The 23,598-nt window shown below is 37.2% G+C and overlaps 1 protein-coding gene across 8 annotated transcripts in view; it reads right to left on the bottom strand.

Moving 5' to 3' along the window:
* The window catches only part of LOC139966427 (uncharacterized), a 65,577-nt gene that overhangs the window by 31,387 nt on the left and 10,592 nt on the right, over positions 1-23,598 (bottom strand). Inside the window, exons 7-21 of one of the 8 annotated variants that reach the window (XM_071969401.1) lie at positions 23,025-23,125; positions 21,540-21,707; positions 14,194-14,260; positions 13,808-13,914; positions 12,773-12,886; positions 11,923-12,027; positions 10,424-10,511; positions 9,175-9,350; positions 8,042-8,278; positions 7,669-7,773; positions 6,727-7,035; positions 5,878-6,006; positions 3,436-3,768; positions 2,846-3,119; positions 1,096-1,263 (exon numbers count right to left, since the gene is read on the bottom strand). In XM_071969401.1, coding sequence (XP_071825502.1) covers positions 1,096-1,263; positions 2,846-3,119; positions 3,436-3,768; positions 5,878-6,006; positions 6,727-7,035; positions 7,669-7,773; positions 8,042-8,278; positions 9,175-9,350; positions 10,424-10,511; positions 11,923-12,027; positions 12,773-12,886; positions 13,808-13,914; positions 14,194-14,260; positions 21,540-21,707; positions 23,025-23,125 — 2,481 coding nt within the window. The remainder of the gene's footprint in view (positions 1-1,095; positions 1,264-2,845; positions 3,120-3,435; positions 3,769-5,877; positions 6,007-6,726; positions 7,036-7,668; positions 7,774-8,041; positions 8,279-9,174; positions 9,351-10,423; positions 10,512-11,922; positions 12,028-12,772; positions 12,887-13,807; positions 13,915-14,193; positions 14,261-21,539; positions 21,708-23,024; positions 23,126-23,598) is intronic. The other 7 variants (XM_071969404.1, XM_071969406.1, XM_071969403.1 and 4 more) reach the window with 7 other exon arrangements.

Here is a 23,598-nt window from a genome sequence, read left to right as displayed (position 1 = left end):
CAATGGTCAGTGATCAGCATATTTATGCTTGACACCCTAGCTGCACCAGACATATAAAGATCATATGTTAATAATATATGCTTCACTAGTCTAGCACCCCACAAGATATGACAATGGTCAGTGATCAGCATATTTATGCTTGACACCCTAGCTGCACTAGACATATGAAGATCATATGTTCATCATATTTGATCACTAGTCTAGCATCCCACAAGATATGACAATGGTCAGTGATCAGCATATTTATGCTTGACACCCTAGCTGCACCAGACATATAAAGATCATATGTTAATAATATATGCTTCACTAGTCTAGCACCCCACAAGATATGACAATGGTCAGTGATCAGCATATTTATGCTTGACACCCTAGCTGCACCAGACATATAAAGATCATATGTTAATAATATATGCTTCACTAGTCTAGCACCCCACAAGATATGACAATGGTCAGTGATCAGCATATTTATGCTTGACACCCTAGCTGCACCAGACATATAAAGATCATATGTTCATAATATTTGTTTCACTAGTCTAGCACCCCACAAGATATGACAATGGTCAGTGATCAGCATATTTATGCTTTACACCCTAGCTACAACAGACATGAAGACCACATATTCATAATATTTGCCCATCCCCCCATCATACCCCTTCAAGATATGACAATAATCAGCATTCATACATTTCAGCCCTTACACCATAGCTGCACCAGACACCACAGACACATTCATAAAATGTGCTTGTTGACAGACAAACCTTACAATATGATCATTAATCTTGCATGTAGAGCTCTACCTTTCACACAAACTAAGTAGAAACAGGCTCTACTATTGAAGAAGCAGTCAACCAACTTTGTGAAAAGTGTCAGTGCAGCAAATCATTTTTTACAACCGTCCTTAATGGTGCTTTGTGCAGCAAGTTGAAGTCAGAATGTTAATTTCTGTAAAAAAAGGGAGTGTAAACTGAAGTAGTTGTTGCTGACAGAAAGCACAACCACGACGTTTACGAGATAGAGATTTGAGATGTCTCAGAATTAGTTGAGGTGCTGCTGTGCCACTGCAGACTGTATGTGCATGAGTAGTGCTGAACATACCCTGCTCTTGATTTGGAGTCAAACTACCTTTCTCTGAAACTTCTGCTTCCTCTTCAAAATCTTCATCCTCCATTGAAACACCGCTCTCTGATACAGAGGGAGCCCTACTCACTAAATGTGAGCCTAATCGATTCACAGTAACAGAAGGCGTCCTTGACTTAGGGAATGCTTGTGTGGTAGAGGACATTATCATTGTGTGAGGTCAAGTATATTTCATCGAAAGATAGGGATTAATCTCACAAATAAAAATGATATTATACAATAAGAGGGGAGGGGGGAGGGAGGGAGGGAGGGGGGGTGGAAATGTTCTTTTGCCTCAGGGTTTTGACAAAATGTAGACAAGTCTATTCTGAAAGATCTAATCAAGAGAAAAGCTAAAAATATAACTTCTCGTTCTCAAGTTTTGACTCGTACTCCTAAAAAGACTCCATAGTGCAATTCGCGTTGAACTTTATTAATTACTAATGTATAAACTTTCAAAGTTTTAAAATCATTGTGTTTTACTGGAAGTTACAGATGAACACAGTAAAGACAATGCCATGACCTTAGTTTAAGGTTTTCTAGTGTTGTAGTTTTCAATCAAATTAGCAGTTAATCTTTCTTCAATTTTGCACACAAAATATAGAATTTTTATATATGAAATTGATAACTTTGATCAGCATTTACAGAACACAAAAAGAAATCAATAAACTGGAAACTCAAAGAGACTGGAATATCGTAGTCTACCAGGATAATATGAACTAAAATCAAGATCCTACCAGCCTTTTCACCTCTCATCAGCAATGTCCATATCAGCTGAATGGTCCATCAACGTCATAAGACTAAGTGAGTGGAGTACTTACCCATATTCTTCTCACTAGTCATGCCCATGCATACCAGCTTTACGGTTCATCAAAGTCCTAAGATCAAGAAAGCACCTACCCATTCCCCTTTCATCAGCCCTTACCATGTATCAGCTGGACAGTCTAGCAAAGTGATAAGATGGCAAACCATCTACCTATACCCCTCCCAATCAACCATACCCACATCAGCTGAATGGTTTACCAAAGTCATAAAATCAAGAGAATATATACATATAACGCTCCCATCAGCCAGGCCCATATCAGATGAATGGTGTATTAAAGTCCTAATATCGAGAAAGTACCTACCTACACCCCTCTTGTCAGCCAGGCCCATATCAGATGAACGGTTTACTAATGTCCTAACATCGATAGAGTACCTACCTGCACCCCTCTCATCAGCCAGGCCCATATCAGATGAATGGTTTACTAAAGTCCTAACATCAAGATATCACCTACCTACACCCCTCTTGTCAGCCAGGCCCGTATCAGATGAATGGTTTACTAAAGTCCTAACATCGATAGAGTACCTACCTACACCCCTCTCATCAGCCAGGCCCATATCAGATGAATGGTTTACTAATGTCGTAACATCAAGATATCACCTACCTACACCCCTCTCATCAGCCAGGCCCATATCAGATGAATGGTTCTACTAAAGTCCTAACATCAAGATATCACCTACCTACACCCCTCATGTCAGCCAGGCCCATATCAGGTGAATGGTTTACTAATGTCGTAACATCAAGATATCACCTACTTACACCCGTCTCGTCAGCCAGGCCCATATCAGATGAATGGTTCTACTAAAGTCCTAACATCAAGATATCACCTACCTACACCCCTCATGTCAGCCAGGCCCATATCAGATGAATGGATGACTAAAGTCCTAACATCGATAGAGTACCTACCTACACCCCTCTCGTCAGCCAGGCCCATATCAGCAGATGCTGTGGTTATTGCACTACTGCCCCTACTGCTGCCCACAGGGTGAGGCTCCTCCTGACCACTGAGTAGAGACCCATGCATGGACGTTGCTCTGGACCTGCGTTCAATCACCTCCAGCTTCTTTTGTTCCAGTTGAGCCTTGAATTTTTCGTAGAGTGATCTTTGACTGAGAGCAGAGGATGGCCTGTCTTCATCTTCTTCGTCGTCCCCCTCGGCTCCTTCATCGTCTCCGTCCGACTAAACAATTAAATTTATTTATTAAATTAATAAGATTAATATCTAAGTAACTCAACTCGTCAAGCTTAATTTCATGTTACAAAAAACAAAACAAAACAAACTGAAGTTTCTGTGAGTCACTGGTAATTAAGTGAAATTAATAAACACATATGTCGGGTAATTCATTTTAGAAATGAATCTTTAATAAAACTAACAAAAACAGACTGTTTCAAACAGAAGATGGAGCCAAACTATTGTTCAAATTTCTCTTTTAACTTTTACATAAGATGATGAATTCATTTTCTCTGCAAAGAAAATGTCACAGTTCTTTCCTTACCCACTGTGCTGAATCCAGAATTCGTTCCAAGTGCTGTGCTATAACCTCCTCCTCGATCCTATCTTGATCGGTACCACTAGAACGAGTTTTAGGATCCCCTCCTCCCCTCGACAAACTCATTCCATCAACAGAATCTATCCCAACTGTACCGTCTCTTACATCACGAATATCGACAGTTTTCTTATTTACTTTATTTTCAATATTTTGGAGTTTATCACTTGGTTTAGTTTTTTGATGGAGTGACTTCTTCTTTCTTTGTTTCATCTTTGATTGTCTTTTCTCATTAGGATCGAGGAGGGGTTTTTTGACAACGGACGATGTAGCCGTGCTCTTCTGTGCAGTGATAGAGAAGTATGGGCAATAACAGATGTGCAGCAAAAGTAAAAGGTGATGAAACTATCTAAAAGGAGAAACTAAAGGAGATCATGAAAGCAAGTACATAATCATAGGCCAGTCTGTGGTATGAAGAACTAGAAAGATGTTCCTTCTAATGTGAAATCACCAAGCTGAAATTCACTAAAGATAGACTTGTTACAGAAAGAAATCTTAGGCCCACAGCCATATCATAATTGATATTATTCTGTTCATTTTATGCAAATAGACAGCAGCCTACCAATAAAACTGATATTTCTTCTGAATTAAATATTATATAAAAACCTATAAAGCCTTTACTAATGCAGGAGCAAGGTTTTGCAAAACAAACATATATTCCAAAGACAATTTGACTGAAAATCTGCTTTCGATATTAGTATTAAATAATTATGGCATATCATTCATTGATGCATGTAATTAAAAATTTGAAGTTTTATTGAGCTTTAAAGCTAATAAAGGAAACTCATTTTATAAAATATTTAAATGGTAGCAGAAGCAATAAACAATTAAAGCAAATGGTATGGACAGCATTAAAGCAACAGAGAGAGTGTACATGAAGTTTGAAGAATGAGCTTTGAGAGAATTAAGCTTTTGCTCAGAGAAAAAAAAATGAACTGAAATGATAAAGGGATGATAAGCAGGTGTTATTTGTTCAAATTCTTACAAGGTTAGTCATAATGAAGCAAAGGACTACAAGGACATTTGAACAAATATGAAGTATTAGGAAAATGGATGAATATTAGTTTGATGGTGGGTCCTGACAGGGATCTGATAATAATGGTGACAACTCAAAGACTGAAGGAAAGGAGAGGAACTAATTGGTTCAGCTTCCCCCCCCCCCCATACCCGCCCTAGTCACATCCAAACGATGAGAAACGGGCAATACAATGAGGTGTTAGAAACATTCAATCTCCGTTGGCGTTAACAGTGGGGAAAGTTTGAATGAGAGTAATATTGCAGAAACTCACATGGTTTACAATGCTCTATAGGGAAGCTTATTTATTACACCATTCAGAAAGCAAGGTTAGGTAGACAGAAACCAAAGCTGGTACACTGCTGTAGGGAGAAAGCAAGGGTAAGAGACACAGAGGTGTGGCTTATAGAAATGCTCATATCAGCTGGTCTGATGTGTACCATAACCCTGTTGTCTGCCAATAATGATTGTCAAATTGTTGCGTGTCATCTTCTTGAGAATGACCAAGAAATATAGAACAAATGTGCATCGGACATCTTAACTGAATAACCACACACCCTAACTTGAATCCTTCAGGGCCGCAACGAGGGTTCAAAATGCAGTGGGAGTGGCGAACACTGAGATTAGGATTTGGAGCATGTTATTGCAAGCTTGGATATCTCTTGCAGCAAAGAGGTTTTCAATCGGTAATAGTCACAAGTGCCGTATAAAATAACATCGAGAGATCTTACGATGATTATTTTAAGATCCAACAATGTTTACATAAATTAAGCTGATTTTCTACTTCTCTCAGAAGAATGCATACATAGTGATTGGCTCATTCACAGACACCAAATATCTGTAGGTAATAACAAATGATTGGAGTCAGCTTTAAATGGCATCTCATGTACATGAGACACTGCTGATTTTTAAAATTCAGCATGAATAAATTTATCTGATTTTCAGACATTGTTAGTAGGGTTTGCCACTATAGGAAAGCAATAGGGGAACTTTAGCAAAACTCAATGCAAACTATATGGAAACAATAGCAAATTGCATTCTGCTACTTCAAAGGCACATCCAGTTTAAAGCAAATTTTTGTTGTGAAATTGAAATAAGCCTCTGTGCAACCACATATTCCAATCTGCATATAACTTAACCTACTTAAATTTTCACTTGTCTGCTAAATTTACATTGAGCTCTTGTAGACAAGAAATTCTTCAAATTTCTTTGTGTTTCGTGTGGTATTTTTATCACTTACACACAACTCTGAAGTTGGTAATATTTCATACCAAGAGTGATTCCTTGCATTTCATCAACTGGTGGCATATTTTTGGTCCCCCTAGGGACATACTCATTTTACATTAAACATGGATGTGCTTTCCTATAGAGGTTACCATTTCTAGGAGAGCTGATCTGCTGTCAGTGTCGCTCTCCCGACTTTCCGTTGACGAAAGTTCAGGAGGAGGGGGAGGAGGCGGTTTCATCTTCCCGGTAGACATTAGCTTATTAACCAGAGCTTGGTGCTAAAGTATAGAAATGTGTTGAAACAAAGTTAGGAGTAAAGAGAACATACTCAAGAATGAGCCTCAGAAAGGAAAGCAAGACACGATTAGAAAATCGTACAAAACTTGAAACTCAAATGCAACATTTGGCAAATTTTAAGTGCAAAGAAAAGAAAGTGCATGACCATGGTCTTTAGTGAAGAGAGTGGCTTTAAATTAAAGACAGAAAAATACCATAATGGAAATATAAACTTGGCTATATTCAGGCCAGCTATAAACCGAAATTGCAAAAGTGCCTTGAAGTTTTCGATTGGCTCCATTCGGCTGACACTTCCTCACCTGTCATAATCACCATGATACTGACAAATCACCATAACAACGTAAGACAAACTTGTCACCCTTCACAAATTTAGTCATCCACAAATATTTCACAATCCTGCACATTACACTACTGACATGACTCCCTGCTGACGTGTAACTCTTCAGATGTCACACTTGTTGAGGTGTCAAAATTCTGACAGGTCGCCCATGGCGACGGACACCGAAAGAAACATCTACAGGTCTACTGACCGGTCTCTATGCCATTCATTGGCAAGAATGGCACGAGGAAAATGAGATGACGTCATGGTAACCATATAGATCAGAAGCTCACTGAATGAAAAGTCATACACTGACTGACTTGACATATTACATAATCAGGTTAATTCATTCAAATCAACCCTTAATTAAGTCTGCCCTTACCGCTTCCGACTCTGGACGAGACGTCTGCTGCCCTCTATCGACACATTCCTTTGCTTCCTTATCCAGATTTAGCGCTGCCTCATAGGCTTCCGCTAACTGTTCATCATCTGGATTATCTACATTATCTTTGGCATCATGAGTAACTTCTTTTATTGGTGATTTTTCTTCGTTATTAATACTTTCTTTACTTTGGTCATTCTTGTCTGGGGATTCTCCCTCATTTTCATATTCATTTTTCTCTCCTACATTTTCTTTGGACTTGTTTGAAGTCTGCTTTTTGGAAGTTGTTTTTCCTTTTTTGGATGATTTCTGATGATGTTGAATGGATGAATGGATGAACAGAGTGAAAAGGTTGATGACAGAATGACATGGAAGAAGAAAGAGAATATGAATGTTTATCAATGTTAAACAAACATGATTATTAAGACTTTTTACTTTGTTTTATTTTAATTTTCCTTTGGTCTGGTGATGTTTTAGTTGAAGACATTGTTTAACAGTTGAAGAAGAAGAATGAGAATTAATTAACATTTAAACATAAAGATGAAAATAAAATATATATGACTCTGAGATGTCAACATGCAGTTATAGAGTAACAAATTGTTTAAACTGAAACAAAAGTTAGTCAACATTGATACATAAAACCAAATAAATCACTTCTTAATAATTCTTTAACCGTCTGGATTTCTAAAGACATCTCTTGGCTGCTAACACTACAATTAATAAACAAGCCCAACTGTGTAACTACGCGGTGAAATGTCTTACTAGTTACCAGCTGTAACAAGTGGAGAGAGGGGAAGGGGGTAAGAAGAAAGAGACTTTTCATGGAAGGGGTCTAAGTCAAGCTTCAGCAAATATGTTTTAAATTATATTCAGTTCATATTGGTGCTGTCATAAGATGCACCACTGCAGGTTCACAGACCAAACAAGATACACCACTCTTACCTTCTCATCTTTGGTTTTCTTGGTTACTTTCTTCTCCAGGAACTTTTCTCTTTGTTCCGGAGTCAATTTTTTCAATTCTTTCTTTTCCGTTTCTGCTACATCAGCCTGCAAGGAAAAGCAATAAAAGTTGAAAAAGATAATGAAACTCAACAAATGGTTTAAGAAGCTTAAAGCTATCTTGAGTATTTTCAGAAAGTATGGAAGGAGGAGATGGGGGAAGGGGGATGGGGAAGGGAAAGAAGGAGGGAGAAGGGAAAGGGGAGGGGAAAATGGAGGGGGGAAGGGGAGGGGGAAGGGGAAGGAGGGGGATGGGGAAAGCGGAGGGGTAATCAGCCACTATTGCAGTAAGAGTAGGAAGAGTAAAGTGACTCACCAGCTGACCGTGTTCCGTTACAAATGACTCAAGCTGAGCAAGGGCATCATCTGCCTCTTTCTCAGCTGCCTCTTTCAGGAGCATAGCGACATCGACTTGTTTAAGAAGGGAAGACTTTTCTTTCTGAAATCCATCGTCTTTATCTTTCATGTGCTCTCTGAGCTGTTTAACTTTCTTGTGATGATCATCTTCTTGCACTTTAAGTTGGTTCTGGAGTCCATGAACCACGAGCAAGGCCTAAGTAATTAAGACGGGCACAAAATGAAAACACAGTGATCTGAATTGCAGTTCGGAATACAATGACATGCATATGGTTACAAGCAGAATGCCCCTTGGTAAGAGTAGCAGTGCAAGAACAAAGCTCTAAGGGAAATAATGAGTCTATACTCTTGCACTATTTTATCAAGGAATAATTTAAGAGTTGAAATTTTGTGTAGCAGTTTTGAAGGCTCTGAACTTAAGTCTCTTATAAAATAACATGGTTCCTGTGTATAAAAGAACCTGCTATGCATCTTTACATTGGTATTGCAACTTTGTCATTTTGTGATATGATATCTGATCAATTATTCTGTGAGTATCTATACTAGATTTCCAAAATATGAAAACAACTCCAAAAGGGCCAGTACAGCCTCACTACAAGTCTGACTGGCAAAAAAAACTTAATCTGAGACTGATAACATGGACCACCAAAAAACACCTGCTTGATTCTCAGAAGTGTCAGATGTGAATTTTTCAATGTTAATGAACCTCCCATGTATGAGGTTACCATAACAATACACGGTAACTTTCTATATTTATTTAAGCAGTGAGATGCATTTTTTATTCAATCTTCAGCAACTACCTTTTTGCCATAAAAACATTGAGAACTTTGCTAATGTCTCATCTTTTTATTTCCTGAATTATCTGTTGACAACTGTCTATCTTTCAAACAGCAGAAAGCTGACATTGTAAATTGGCTGCAACCTTGCCATCATTATCTTTTCTCTCTCATTTGTTCTTCCAACTGTTTTTTATTGTTTGATCCGATTTGGCATAAGACTGCATTGTTCTCTTTCAGCAACAGAAGGAGCAAAACTAGATATGATTGACACCTAAAAATATGTCATCAAAGCAGAAATGAAATTGTTAATAACCTCTTTTCGATATTGCTTAAAGGCCGATGGCAGTGTCTCTGGAGGAATACCTGTCCATTTGTCTTCATCTTCCAGAGTAACTTTGCCCTCATAGGGAACCTCGTGGACTGGTTCCAGATTTGATTTATTTCTCACTAATCTCTTTGGTGTTTTAGGGGTGCCTGGGTCTAAGTCATCTGGGTGGAGGAAAAAAAGGTTATACGACATTAAAGGCATTGAAGACTCGCCCCACTGAACCGCGTGCCACCCTCTGAAAAAGTTAACTTTCTGTTGCTTCAAAAGTGAAGTTTTTTTTTGTTGCTACAATATGCAGACAGTAATGAAATGTGATACCTTGTTATCATTTATCTAGACCTGAGATGTCCATCGCTGCTATATACACTGTGTTGTGGGTATTGACCATAGCTGTATGTATTGACTACACTAGTGTCTAATTACGGACAGTAGCAAGCTGTGTGTGTAGTTTCTGGGATCGATGGTGGTGTCTAACACTTCTGTTACACCTCATTCCCTGCTATGTACACTGTGCTGTGGGTATTGACCATAGCTGTATGTATTGACTACACTAGTGTCTAATTACCGAAGGTAGCAAGCTGTGTGTGTAGTTTCTGGGATCGATGGTGGTGTCTAACACTTGTCACACCTCATTCGAAACTAGGTCAGATTACCGGCATGAGACGTTTCTTTGTGCACGAGTCTTCACACCCTTTAATACCGCCCCCCCCCCCACAGCTTGAGAACAATCAGAGGCATGGAGATAGAGGTCATGCCTCAGAGATAAATATCTCAAAGGGCACCCTATTCTTTTTACACCCTTCGGTTTTCCTCAAGTACATTCTTAAAATGAGAATACACTATTTTTATCCCACATTTTCCAGGAATCCCTCACTGGCATGTGCCAAAGGGCTTTATCTCACTGATCCATCCCACTTCTCATCGGGCCTGAGGGATAATCCACAATTCCCTTTCCCTCAAATGGAAACTGTCAAAAAGGAGAAAATTCTCATATATCACAATACTATGCATTTTAAGTTATTTATCACATGTTTGATGCCAGAGATACAAGAGCATAAGGTACCGTAAAATTTAGTGAGTACGCTGAAATGTTAATTAGGTTAGCACTAGACATGACCTGTGTCATATGATGGCAGGGTAAGTACTAAGAGACTACCAGGAACCTCATAGTGGGTAATTGGTGCGATATTTGTGTTGAGATACATAAATGTGAGGGGCTGTAAACAATTATTACCTTTCCTCCCTCTCTTAGGGGTGTCTGGTGGAGATGGTTTCACAGACTTCTCTTGAGATACCCGTGTAGACTGTCTACTTAATTGGTCCTGCGAGAAATAAAATCGGTCAATGACTTTCATTTGATGGAAAAATCCATCAGGGTATCTTGGCTTGTTCATTTGCAAACTAATTTGAGGAATAACTCTGTGGGTTTTGAAATCTTAAATCAAATGTGTCATTTGCATTATAGTGCCAACATAAGCAGTTGATTGTAGTAAGTACCAAACAATTTTATTTAGTTCACACACAAGAGCTCATTCCATAAGCGAACGTTATGTATCAAGCTTGTCAAAAGTTTCCATAGACAACCAACACAACAATGGTTGCCTATTTCTAATGACCGTGATGCACTGGTCTGATGGGAATGTTTTCCGAGTCTTCAAACGTCTCCTGTCAGAGATCCAAACTTTGTTTTAATCTCCCACCTACCCACCCCTACTAGTCCCCTCCCTCCCCCTTCCCCCAAAAAGAAAGGCAAGTACTGTATTTGTTTCTTTGCCACTCATAGTTGAAGATCATCCACTGATTTCTGTCTAGAGTAGGTGGATTCACAGCAAACACAAACATAGCTGGTGCAACTGCAATTTCTTACCTTCCAACAATGTGTTATTATAATTTAACAAAGGAAATAAATGTTTTTAATTCCAAATTCAGGTCTAGGAACTTTTTAAGCAGCCACAAGAAAAAACTATGTTAAATTTAATGCAATGCAAATTTAATGTCCTTTGAGCATTCCAATCTATTTGTTAAACTAAATAATGATTTTTTCTTTCTTTCTTTGCAAGGTTTGTGCACTCTCAGTTGGTTTTGATATAATCTGGACCCCAGCCTCCTCAATACCCTTTGAGAATGCCAGTAATTTTATGTTTTGACAGAACCCTTGTCTGCACGAAAAAGCTATACTGAAAGCACTTTTAATATTAATCGTTTATACAAAACTATCGGTCAGAACTGGCAAAGGGAGGGAAAAAACTCAGCAAATCACACAACCACTTCAACAATTTATTTTTTAAGATCAGAGCTCAATGACAAAACTGTGCACATCAAAGATGCTGAAAATAGTAGGTCCAGAAATATACAGTGAGTGATCTTAAGGTAAATCAGAATGCAATGGTTGGTGGACTAAATTATTTGACTATCCGCATAATCTCAATATTTGTGACATCAAAAATGGTGCAGTTTCTTTAACGTATTAATGTAAAACCTACCGTATAGTGAATAAGTACTGCTAATTATGGCAAGAACTTACAATACTCCACAAGACAGTGCAAGGGAAATTAATGTTAAGCCCTGTAAAGGACAGAGTGACAGGACAGGCCTTTAAAGTGAGCTTGAGTAGAGAGATTTGGAGACATTTTGAAATATTACTGCGCTGATACAATCAGAAAGAGATAAAAATCACCACAAAGTTGTGCATGTTCTCAAGGCTTGTGTGAGGGTGCATATGTAGTGACATACCTCAATTACAGTAGACCCATCATCACTAGCTTTGCCACTATCTTTGGACATCCTACCACTAGCAGCAACACTAGCTTCAGACATTTTAGATTCAACTTCAGGATCCTTGGAGGCAGTCAGTGGAACAATTGTGTTATATTCTAAATTATTCAGCACATTTATTTGCAAAAAGACTTTAATTTTTATCACATACTTTAGAACATATACATGGCGTTGCAAAGTATCTACACCAATATCTGAGGTTTCGTACTTGAATTTTCCAAGGAATACCTTTCCCTGTTTGGATCCTAGTGGGTGAATAGTTCTTGTAGATAAACAGACTAGATAAGTACTGTAGTTCCTAGACTAAGTGTGATTCATTGACAAACAAAACAGAGAATATACTACTCCAAGAGCAAATTCTTTATAATGTGACTTTATTAATTAAAATTAAAATTGAATCATGTCTGTTGTTGAAGCAGCGATCACATTCACTTTTCAGTCAATTAAATTGGTGCATTTTGCCATACTAGCATACTGAACCGAATATTTCCTCTTTAATAAGTAACTGATGCTGTATTCTATATCACCACAACCAACTATTTCAAGATATTGTGGAGATTCTGATGAATAAGTGGTGCAGTGTACAATTCTATACCAGCACTGAATAATATCTAGGATTATGACTTGCGACAGGTCTGAAATGAGATTAAATATCTTGTCGGGCGACCAAAACTATCCCAGTCCAAGTAAATGTGATTACTCAGTCAAACTGTACATTACACACAAATAACTTTGCTGTTCAAACAATCACCAGAGAATTTCTAGGTTGTCATAGGGACAAGAAATAACAACAATCTTGTTCATTTACCCTGACAGACTTCCTGCTCTGAGTTTGTCTGCTGCTAGAGTGAGGGCTGGAGATAATCTCTCCCTCCTCCTCTGAATCTGACGCCCAACCTCTCTCCTGATTGAGAGCTTCACTCTGAAATGAAAAAGACATACATATATCAATATTAATAAACAGGATATTATGTCCAAAATATTTCAAATAATGTGTCCAAAGAATGTATCTGATAAGTGGTTATGTAAAGTAGCCTACCTTTTTCTTTTTCATACTATTTACACAAAAAAAGGGGTTTCTTTAAATATTTTCAATAACACTATATAAATTTCCATAAAATTTGGCCTAAACAGAGTCTAACCAAAGCATACAACAGATTATTGAAAGTTGTAAACCCATTTTACAAAATTTAAAAATCTTAAATTTGGCACTGTACCCTGAGATGCCTTCCAATCCTGTCCATGTTCCGCAACTTAACTTTGAAGAATGCAAGAACGAGGAACAACTAATGCACTGAATATAAGCCCATATTAAGCACATAAAGTTCAACCCACAGTGTTACTGCATAAGATCATGACAGGATAGATACAGCCCATACGTAAACAAAAATATCAAGTTTGGGACAGCGATACATTAGACGGAGAGAGAAAACACAGGTGGGAATTTATTAAGCCACTCATGACAATAGCTATGAAGAATGTCAGGCCTGTTTCATTCATTTATCACAGAATGCACTCTCCCCTCTAGTGTTACCACACCAAGTAGAATGGTAGCTGTAGACAACCCCACCCCCCCCCCCCCCCCGCCCTAATAAAAAAAGCAGACATGGAAAGAAAACATTCTGAGACATATTACAAATAACCAGAAAAACTGATTCACTATCTCAATTTTCGTGTTATTAATTGAGCAGATATTTAAGAAAGCATTACAATTTAAAAACCAAGGAATTATTCCTGTCTAGGATACTCTACGGAAGTAGCGTAGAGTAAGAAAATGCTAAAAAGACAGATTCTTAAAAATGTCATCCGGAATTGAGTATAACTGTTGAGTCCTGCATCTTACCTCAAGATGGTCTATTTTCTTCTGTAGTTCTGTGGTCAGATCAGTAATTTCTTCTTCATGAGCTTGCTTCAGTTCTTCAACTTGAATTCTGTGTTGTTTCTGAAGATCTACAAGAGGTCATATTCATACATAATTTAGAGATCAAAACGATTAATTTGTCTATTTAAATTTTCCACTTTAAATATTTTAATAAATTATTACAATTTTCTTATTCTATGATATAAAACATAATATATTTCGTCTTCTTAAATCAAATTTTTTGAGCTGATAGTGAAACGGTATTGACGAGAACACTAATCAGATAATTCCTTTTTCAAAGTCATGACATCATCTGTTCTGTACAACCATTAATTACCATTAATAAACAATTAATAAGAATCACTTACCAGCTTTGGTGTCTTCTAACAGCAGCTGTAAATTCTGAACCTTGGATTGCAGCTTCTGGATGTTGAGCTATTTAAATAGTAACAAGGTAAATAATATGAGAATTTGACTAGCCTGATTAATCGTATCAATTTAAGACTTCAACAGTTTACAAAATTTTTATCCTTATTACACATCATTTCATAAGGAGATGCTCATATACATCTATGGTAATGCATTACAGTACAGATGTATAAGTTATGTCCAAATGAGTAATGAAAAGCTAAAAAAAAAAAACGGTCTTGAAATTAAATTTCATTATTTTAAATAATACGATTGGTAAAAGTTAAAAGTTAAAGTTGAAGGTTTACAGTCTTGTATGAGGCTAATGCCTCCTCACACGACTTAATAACTTAACCCCTGGTCATTGGTAACTTGTCACACCCACACACCAAAGTGTGCACAATTCAATCAATCTCTCCTGGGGCACCACAGTGCACCACAACCATGTGTCCCACGGGGGACTTCCCATAGGGTGCAGCCACAAACCGGCGCACGCAACTATATTTACAAGTTACCTCGCAGGTCCCCATTTATACACCTGGGTGAAGAGAGGCAATGGAGATAAAGCGCCTTGCCCAAGGACACAACGCAATGATCTGGCCAGGGCTCGAACCTGTAATCCTTAGATCACAAGTCCACTGCCTTAACCACTTGACCACAATGCCCTCCTAATATGATGAGTAAGGAACATATAGAACAGATGGCACAGACTTTATTTTAGAAAACTCATAGTTTGGAAATTAAAATTATTGATTCCCTCCTGATCCTTTTTTTCTACTAAACTAAACTAAACTATTCTATATTTTTCACCTGCAATCTATATCTGTTAGAAATGGCTCCAGAGTCACATACATAACGTGTTGATATCACCTGTGACTTAATGCTATTGTCATGTGACCATACAGGAAAGTGTTTATGAAAGCATACTTACTTAGTGACCTAGTTACTACTGTATAGGTCAAAGTCTAGAGTCAAGATAATATAACCCCAATAGAGTGAAAACCTTCAGGATAAACACTTCTTTACTATTACAATTTAAGACTGAAGTAAAGTACCTGCCACCCCCCCCCCCTCCCCCATCCAAAAAACCACCTCACTATTTCCTTCATAATTCATATAACTTCAGGTAACAGAAAAAAAATTCACTAATGAAGTGTTACAAATACATATTAGGTTTAGAATGTACCCTTACTCTAGAGTTACATTAGTGATATAAATTTACTTATTATTACTGGGTACTTTGGAGATTTAACCCTAGCTTCAATTAAATGTTAAAATAAAACATGTTGTTGTCTTCAAAGCGCTTTGACAATGCACCATATTAATAAAGTGATGCATAATATTTTTGGCATCAAAATATAACTGTACAGTAGATACTGACCTCCTAATTTTAGGAACTAAGTAACCAATGATACTAAAACAACAAAGTAGCTCTACAAAATAGCTAACTGTACACTCAAACACTACTGTCCTAACACATTAAACACATTACCTACAACACATGTTGTATGTGTATATTTTAATATATAATTTAGTCCTTACATATATACTTATAGTACCTCACCTCTTATGCAATCTTGTTGATTAAAACAAATCCAAATAAATAGCTCTATCTTTCCACAAATTCTTGCATTTTGATTTTATTAAACCTTACTGGAAGTTACGATGTATCAAATGAAAGTTAACGACCAGTCACGTGAACGGTGACCAGGCCGACGATGACAGAGTCAACCCTTGCCAACTGTTGCCTCCAGAGAATTTCAAAAGGCTACAGTTATGTAAATTGAGTGGGACTTTGTCAACACTATTGTCTTGTTAGTTTTTCAATGGAGCTTCAAAATCAATTTCTGTTGATATCTTTGAACAGTGCTCATCTCAATATGCTAGGGGATTAGGGAAGAGACCTTCTATGGTACAGAATCAATAGTTGTAATTGAACAAACTTATCTGATCAATAATACTTAATCTATCAAACTAAAAGTAAAGTCCCTCATATATGCTAATTAAAAACCTAATGAGAACATGGCACAGCTATTATTGAAAGGAAACTTTTGTTTCAAAGCATCCTCTTTGTTTGAATTGGAATTTATTATAAAGTCAAGGGTCAGATTACTGTACTTCATACATCCTCCTTTCAAGCAAAAGTATTTGTGATAATTATGGTTGTAATTTTATGGTTGCAAACAACACAACAACATATATTACAAGTTAAGCCAACTTTATGAGGCATCTATTACCATAGCAACATTCTTCATAACTTCTCAACCAAGAGACTACATTTTTGAGCAGCTTCTGTGACCAATTTTGCACTAACTTTAATTCCCATGTTTTGACTGATTGAGCAAAGGAAGGAAACTATTGCACCATATGCTTAATGCCAAAAAGAGTTCTCACAAGATATATACATGTTTGTCATTTCTCCCCCTTTCCCATATAACCTCCCCCTCCCCTCCCCTCCCCCTCCCCTCCCCTCCCTTTCCCAATACAGTGAAATATAATGAAATCTCTGTAGTGCCCAAATACTTACCCCTGAACCATTGAAACTATTGCACCATATGCTTTCTGCCACAAAGAGTTCTCACAAGATATATACATGTTTGTCATTTCTCCCCCTTTCCCATATAACCTCCCCCTCCCCTCCCCTCCCCTCCCCCTCCCCTCCCCTCCCCTCCCTTTCCCAATACAGTGAAATATAATGAAATCTCTGTAGTGCCCAAATACTTACCCCTGAACCATTGAAACTATTGCACCATATGCTTTCTGCCACAAAGAGTTCTCACAAGATATATACATGTTTGTCCTTTCTCCCCCTTTCCCATATAACCTCCCCCTCCCCTCCCCTCCCCCTCCCCTCCCCTCCCCTCCCTTTCCCAATACAGTGAAATATAATGAAATCTCTGTAGTGCCCAAATACTTACCCCTGAACCATTGAAACTATTGCACCATATGCTTTCTGCCACAAAGAGTTCTCACAAGATATATACATGTTTGTCATTTCTCCCCCTTTCCCATATAACCTCCCCCTCCCCTCCCCTCCCCTTCCCCCTCCCCTCCCCTCCCTTTCCCAATACAGTGAAATATAATGAAATCTCTGTAGTGCCCAAATACTTACCCCTGAACCATTGAAACTATTGCACCATATGCTTTCTGCCACAAAGAGTTCTCACAAGATATATACATGTTTGTCATTTCTCCCCCTTTCCCATATAACCTCCCCCTCCCCTCCCCTCCCCTCCCCCTCCCCTCCCCTCCCCTCCCTTTCCCAATACAGTGAAATATAATGAAATCTCTGTAGTGCCCAAATACTTACCCCTGAACCATTGAAACTATTGCACCATATGCTTTCTGCCACAAAGAGTTCTCACAAGATATATACATGTTTGTCATTTCTCCCCCTTTCCCATATAACCTCCCCCTCCCCTCCCCTCCCCTCCCCTCCCCCTCCCCTCCCCTCCCCTCCCTTTCCCAATACAGTGAAATATAATGAAATCTCTGTAGTGCCCAAATACTTACCCCTGAACCATTGAAACTATTGCACCATATGCTTTCTGCCACAAAGAGTTCTCACAAGATATATACATGTTTGTCATTTCTCCCCCTTTCCCATATAACCTCCCCCTCCCCTCCCCTCCCCTCCCCTCCCCCTCCCCTCCCCTCCCCTCCCTTTCCCAATACAGTGAAATATAATGAAATCTCTGTAGTGCCCAAATACTTACCCCTGAACCATTGAAACTATTGCACCATATGCTTTCTGCCACAAAGAGTTCTCACAAGATATATACAGTACATGTTTGTCATTTCTCCCCTTTCCCAAATAACCTCCCCCTCCCCTCCCCTCCCCTTCCCCATCCCTCCACCCTGCTCTTAACACCATAAAAACACATTGCAGTGTCTAACGTGTAATAACACATTCCATAAATATGGGTTCCAACTTTGTGACATTTGATGCCTTCAATGTTACACCTTTGCATCATTTGCAATGTTATTTAATTCTGTATGAAGTTTAGGTTACTGTAGCCACTGTGTCTACATGATATAATGAAACCTCTGTAGTGCCCAAATACTACTTACCCTTTCCTGTTTAGTAAAATGTATTAATTTGGTTACACAGAATATGAATTAATGATACAATGCAACAGAGGCACCAAAATTGTCACACTTGGCTTCAAAGCTTATATATTATAGTAAATAATTATGCTTTTAGCACATGTATATGTTCCACATTAAATGATCAAATGATCAAATGCTAAATATATTGTTACCAATGCAACATTGAGTTTGTTAGTATTTTAGTTCTGGCTCTTACACTGCAGTTTCAATTTATATATGATATAACATGCAATGATCATTGTAATTGTAATATATGGGAACAACATGTTAGAATGCAATGCATCATATAGTCACACATCAACGTCATGTATTACGAGATGGGGTCCCATAGTACACTGTTAGAGCTTAGGATATACAGTATGGGTCAGTATGTATTAACAAGCGATATTTAAGATGGTTCAGCAGGCAATGACTGAATGAATGTGCACCGATGGTTGGATAGATATCATAGACATTTACAGGAAGATGAAGTAACGCTACTTCGATTCAAAGGATACAGTTTACATGAGCATTAATGGCTTACTTAAACATGGGACAGTCATAGGACATACCATCAAAAGATGAGAAAAGTAAATACAGTATAAGAAGGACTTCTAAAACAATGTACGGGCCTTTGCATTTTTAAAAGATCTTTAGTTAAAGTACCTGTAGGTCCAATGCCAGACACTGCCTACTAGCTCTGTTATTTAACTAAAAACAGTGCACAAACCAAAAAATAGTTTTGAAAATGTAAGCTTAATATGATGTTAAGTTAGATTGTGTAAGATAACACTAGGCCTATGGTAAAAACACAATGCAAGTGTCATATATACATTTGGAAGCCTACTGTGAATAAAGTATTTTTAAAAATGTTCTGCCCTGTGAGAATAAAGCCTCTTTTCAGTCTTAAGGAGAAATTGATGTTTTTATCTCTTGAATACAACATGTATTCCTCTCCTTTAGTTTTTTTTTTTTAATACAATCTCCTCTAAAAGGAACAGTATGCATGTTAGAGCATCTGAAAGTTTAACCCTGGTACTGGATTTTTTTTGGCAATCTCGATCAAAGTATGATACTGATGAAAGATCCTACTACTTTCAAACTGTCTGATGGTATTTTATACATAAATCTACCACACAGGAAGTTTTATAGTAGATTAGAAGTTTGTTATTACAACTTTCTACTCTCAGTTTAAGGACAGACAAATTTCTTTATTAGTGCTTAAAAGATCAATATATAGCATGCAACAGTCCCAGAAATAATCAATATAATGTTAAATGCAAGCTTGAATTATTTCACATCATTGATCAGCACGTACACTATTAAAAAATTTACAAAAGTTCAATGTATCTTTGTGATGAAAATAGGATTGGGAAATTAGACGATACCATTTTGACAAGTGAGCACTTTCCTTTAACAATGTTATCTTTAATAGCTCTTGACATGAAAACATATTGTTGCAAAACAATTGAAGGTTTCCACTCCAATGGCACTGTTGTTGACAAAGGCAGATTTAATACAATTATTAATGTGTTATTCTTTTTATTGGAAATCAGTGTTACAAAAGTAAGGCAAGCATATAAATCGGAACTGTTATGAACTGAAACCACTCACAGTTAACTTAATATAAACCGATATAATCTACTTTATTATTGTTATGATTATTATGATTATTATTATATAACAAGATTTGGATTACAAACTCCAGTTTCCTTTAATACAAAAACAATATTGAAGCCACAGCAAAGAATGTATTTTTCCCCCCTTTCACACAGCAAACAAATAAAGCATGGATGACTACATTACTTTCTTGGTCTGTGCAGATGATAGTTTGTGTGGTGCCAGGAAACAAACCATGGAAGAAGTGAAATAAACAGACATGTAGTAGGTACAGCGAATGTAATGACAATAAAAAAGAAGACATGTTGAACATAGTAAAGAAGCTAGTTGTATTTCAGCATTACATTCACATTGCCCTAGTCACAAAGCCCCCTATAGAATCATTGTTCCCTTCTATTGAATACTCGCTAATACTCATGATGCATAAAACTTCAGATCAAACAACGATGTAGAATAACGCGTCAACAGATTATGAAAATCCTGCTTTAAAGGGAAACTTCCCAGAGTGTGGTTTAAACCCCCCCCCCCCCCGGTAGGACCTCTTGCGAGGTCGAGCAGGGGTTAAACTCCTTTTTCTTGTGATTTAAACCTATTGCCACATACAGATATTGCACTGAAGTTTACATGATACTGCAAATTTTTGACCAATCAAATCAAAACAAAAATGGTTCCTAATTAGTATTGAAGGAAGAGCTGTACTTTTTTATCAGATGAAGGTTTATCTATATAGATGGCATCAATTTAATTTACAGAGCCAAAGAAGAGATATTACACCATGTACCTACTAACAAAAAAACAAAAACAGGAGAATGTATATTATAGCAACCAGTTTGTTTTTTACCCCAAAAATCAAAATCTGTGATTTGGATTACTTTATTGCATTTAGGTCGAAACATTCTCTCCTTAGAAACCTTCTACTAAACGGCATTGATGACTAATGACTAGTTCCAAATCTGAGGAGTATAAGAGTTCAAATCTTTGATTGAACAATTAGAATTAGGTTAAACATGAATCCCCTTAATAAAAACCCCAATGATTTTTGTTTCTTGTGATGGTGACTACCTGAATACCTGTAGAGTGTTGTTCCATTGACAAACTGGTTCCACTCCACATTCACATAGACACATTCACATAGACACGTTCTGCTCTTTATGAGTCAATGTTTCCTCTATAAAGCTACCCAAATATATGTGTACTGTAGGGTACATGTTGGTTCTGGACATACAGAGAGACAATTATATTCAATAAATGTGCACTTTAACATACCCACCAGACAATTCAAGTGAATGATGTGCACTTTAATTTATCCCACAGAAAAATTCAAGTGAATGATGAGCACTTTAAAATAAACAACAGAAAATTCAAAGTGAATGATGTGCATTTTAATCTTTCCCACTGAAAATGAAAGTGAATGATGTGCACTTTAGCCTACCCCACACACAATGGAAGTGAATGATGTGCACTTTAATCTATCCCACAGAAAATTCAAGTGAATGATGTGCACTTTAATCTTTCCCACAGAAAATTCAAGTGAATGATGTGCACTTTAGCTACCCCACAGAAAATGGAAGAAAATGATGAGCATTTATTAACTTACCTCACTCTCTTCATGGGCACCTTTGAGCTTTGCATAGCTTTTCTCTTTGGACTGTTCCATTTGCTTGATGGAAAGTTCTTGATCAAATGCAGCTTTATTCAGGCGTTCTATTTCCTCATCACGTTCCTTTATCTCTAAATTTAGGTCATCGATTTGTTCAAGCTTTTTCTGTGAGAGATCATAGGAGTTTGAATTTCGCATGCACCTTAATATCATTACCCACAAACCCCACAAATGTTAAGGAGTAATTCAAGCTTCTTCACTTAATACAAAATGACCACAGTTTCTTCCAATCCAATCAAGCCCTTACAATAGCAAAGGTCATTTTCTCTGTCCAAGATGGGTTAAATAAATAGATCACTCTTTACATGAGGGGTCCAAGTTATGAAAACTCTGGTGTCCATTATGCAATGCCATGTACCTGTTTTATTCTGTGTGTAGTGAGGAAGCAATATAATGTAACATAATGAGGACCCCTAATTTATGTCCTGGCCTAGCATTTAAAGTTGCTTGAGAACAACTTGCCTACTTCCATCCCCCACCCCCCACCCCCCCAATTGTCTTGGTGACTCCCCCAGTAGATGATGATGAGGCCTAGGTAAGGGGTCTATGGTAAGGAGTTATTCCCTCCCCTTTGATAAATTGTTATATGAAAAGGGTGCTCAGTTGTATAATGCAGTTATATTTGGAAATTATTTTAAGTCAATTATGTTCAAGATTTTTTCCACATTTTCCACAATATTGTCATAAGTCTGTGTTTTTTCCAAAGTTTATGGAGACCTTTGTTGGCAACCCGAAAGCCCTAACTTTGGATCAGGGATCTTGTCCACAGATTGTAAACATTTGATTTGGTTCTACAAAGTGATCAGCCAAAACTCTGCTGAAATTTTCTCAAAGTTACAAGGTAATCATTTTCTATTTATTTGATCAATAGCGATAACTTTATGAAAAAGAATTTAATTATTGTTCAAATCATTATTAAAATCACTGACCAAACTGAATGTTATATTCTTAATTCCTATACTACAGCTAAAATTAATACTGCAGAATTTACATATACAAGAATCATGATGAAGTTATAGCATTTGCATTATAAAGATCTAGCATATTGAACACAAATGGGAATAGATTCCTCACAAACCTTGAACAGTTCACCTCCTCAATTTCAAGCATTTTCTGTTTAATAAAACCTTTAATTGATATAAAATTCATTCTAGAAACCATAAAAATTGTATTCTTTTTTAGCTAACTAGTATCAACAACTGCCTTTTTATTTGATTTTTATTATTTTACTCTTTGCTCTTTAAAATCATCCTCCAAGCTGCAAGCTTATAAATATTTTTTGTTTTATCATAGAATTATTATAGACAAGTTGGCCCATATTATGACCATTGTCATAACATACTTATCCACTATGTAGAATAGCCAATCCTTGAGAAAATGTTTGGTTTTTTTTTAGTCCCATTAAATAAGATTTGAACTTACCTTTGCATTCTCTGCAACATTTTTGTACTTCATTGTCTCAAGATTCTTAAGATCGATTTGTTTATAGAGTTTAGTCATTTGGTCCTCTTTGTCTTCAATTTCTGAAAATATAAAGAGATTCCATTTGAAGCTTTAAAACTATCATAAAAGCCAGTCCAGTCCTTCCCCCATCCTCAATAAGAAAAAGAAATATAAAAAGATCCCCTCAGTGATTGGTTTTGTCCTTTGGGGACTCATCAAGAGAAGGTATGGTATGAATTGTACCCTAGACCATCTGTCAGAACAAGTTCATAGTGTCTGGCCGTGGTTCTTTATCTGTTGTAAGATTAGAATTGTGGCCTTTTCCGTCTGTGTATACAAATCAGATGTATTCAAAACATTGCTCCCATCAAAGCATTAATAGGTTTATACTTTGGAAAACTTTGTGACCAAAAGTTCCATATTTTTGCTGCCACTGTTACAGAGGTGGTGAAGAATAAAGCAAGCTTGTGTCCTTCGTCTTTAAAATGTTGTAGTTATTAGTATTAAAAGATTACCTGAGGTCAAACACATTTAAACTGTCAATTTGTCAACA

This window comes from Apostichopus japonicus, chromosome 4 (genome assembly GCF_037975245.1).
Source record: "Apostichopus japonicus isolate 1M-3 chromosome 4, ASM3797524v1, whole genome shotgun sequence".
In the NCBI taxonomy this organism is placed as follows: Eukaryota; Metazoa; Echinodermata; class Holothuroidea; order Aspidochirotida; family Stichopodidae; genus Apostichopus; species Apostichopus japonicus.
The sequence above is the reverse complement of the archived record's forward strand: the minus strand, read 5'-3'. Positions and strand labels throughout refer to the sequence as shown.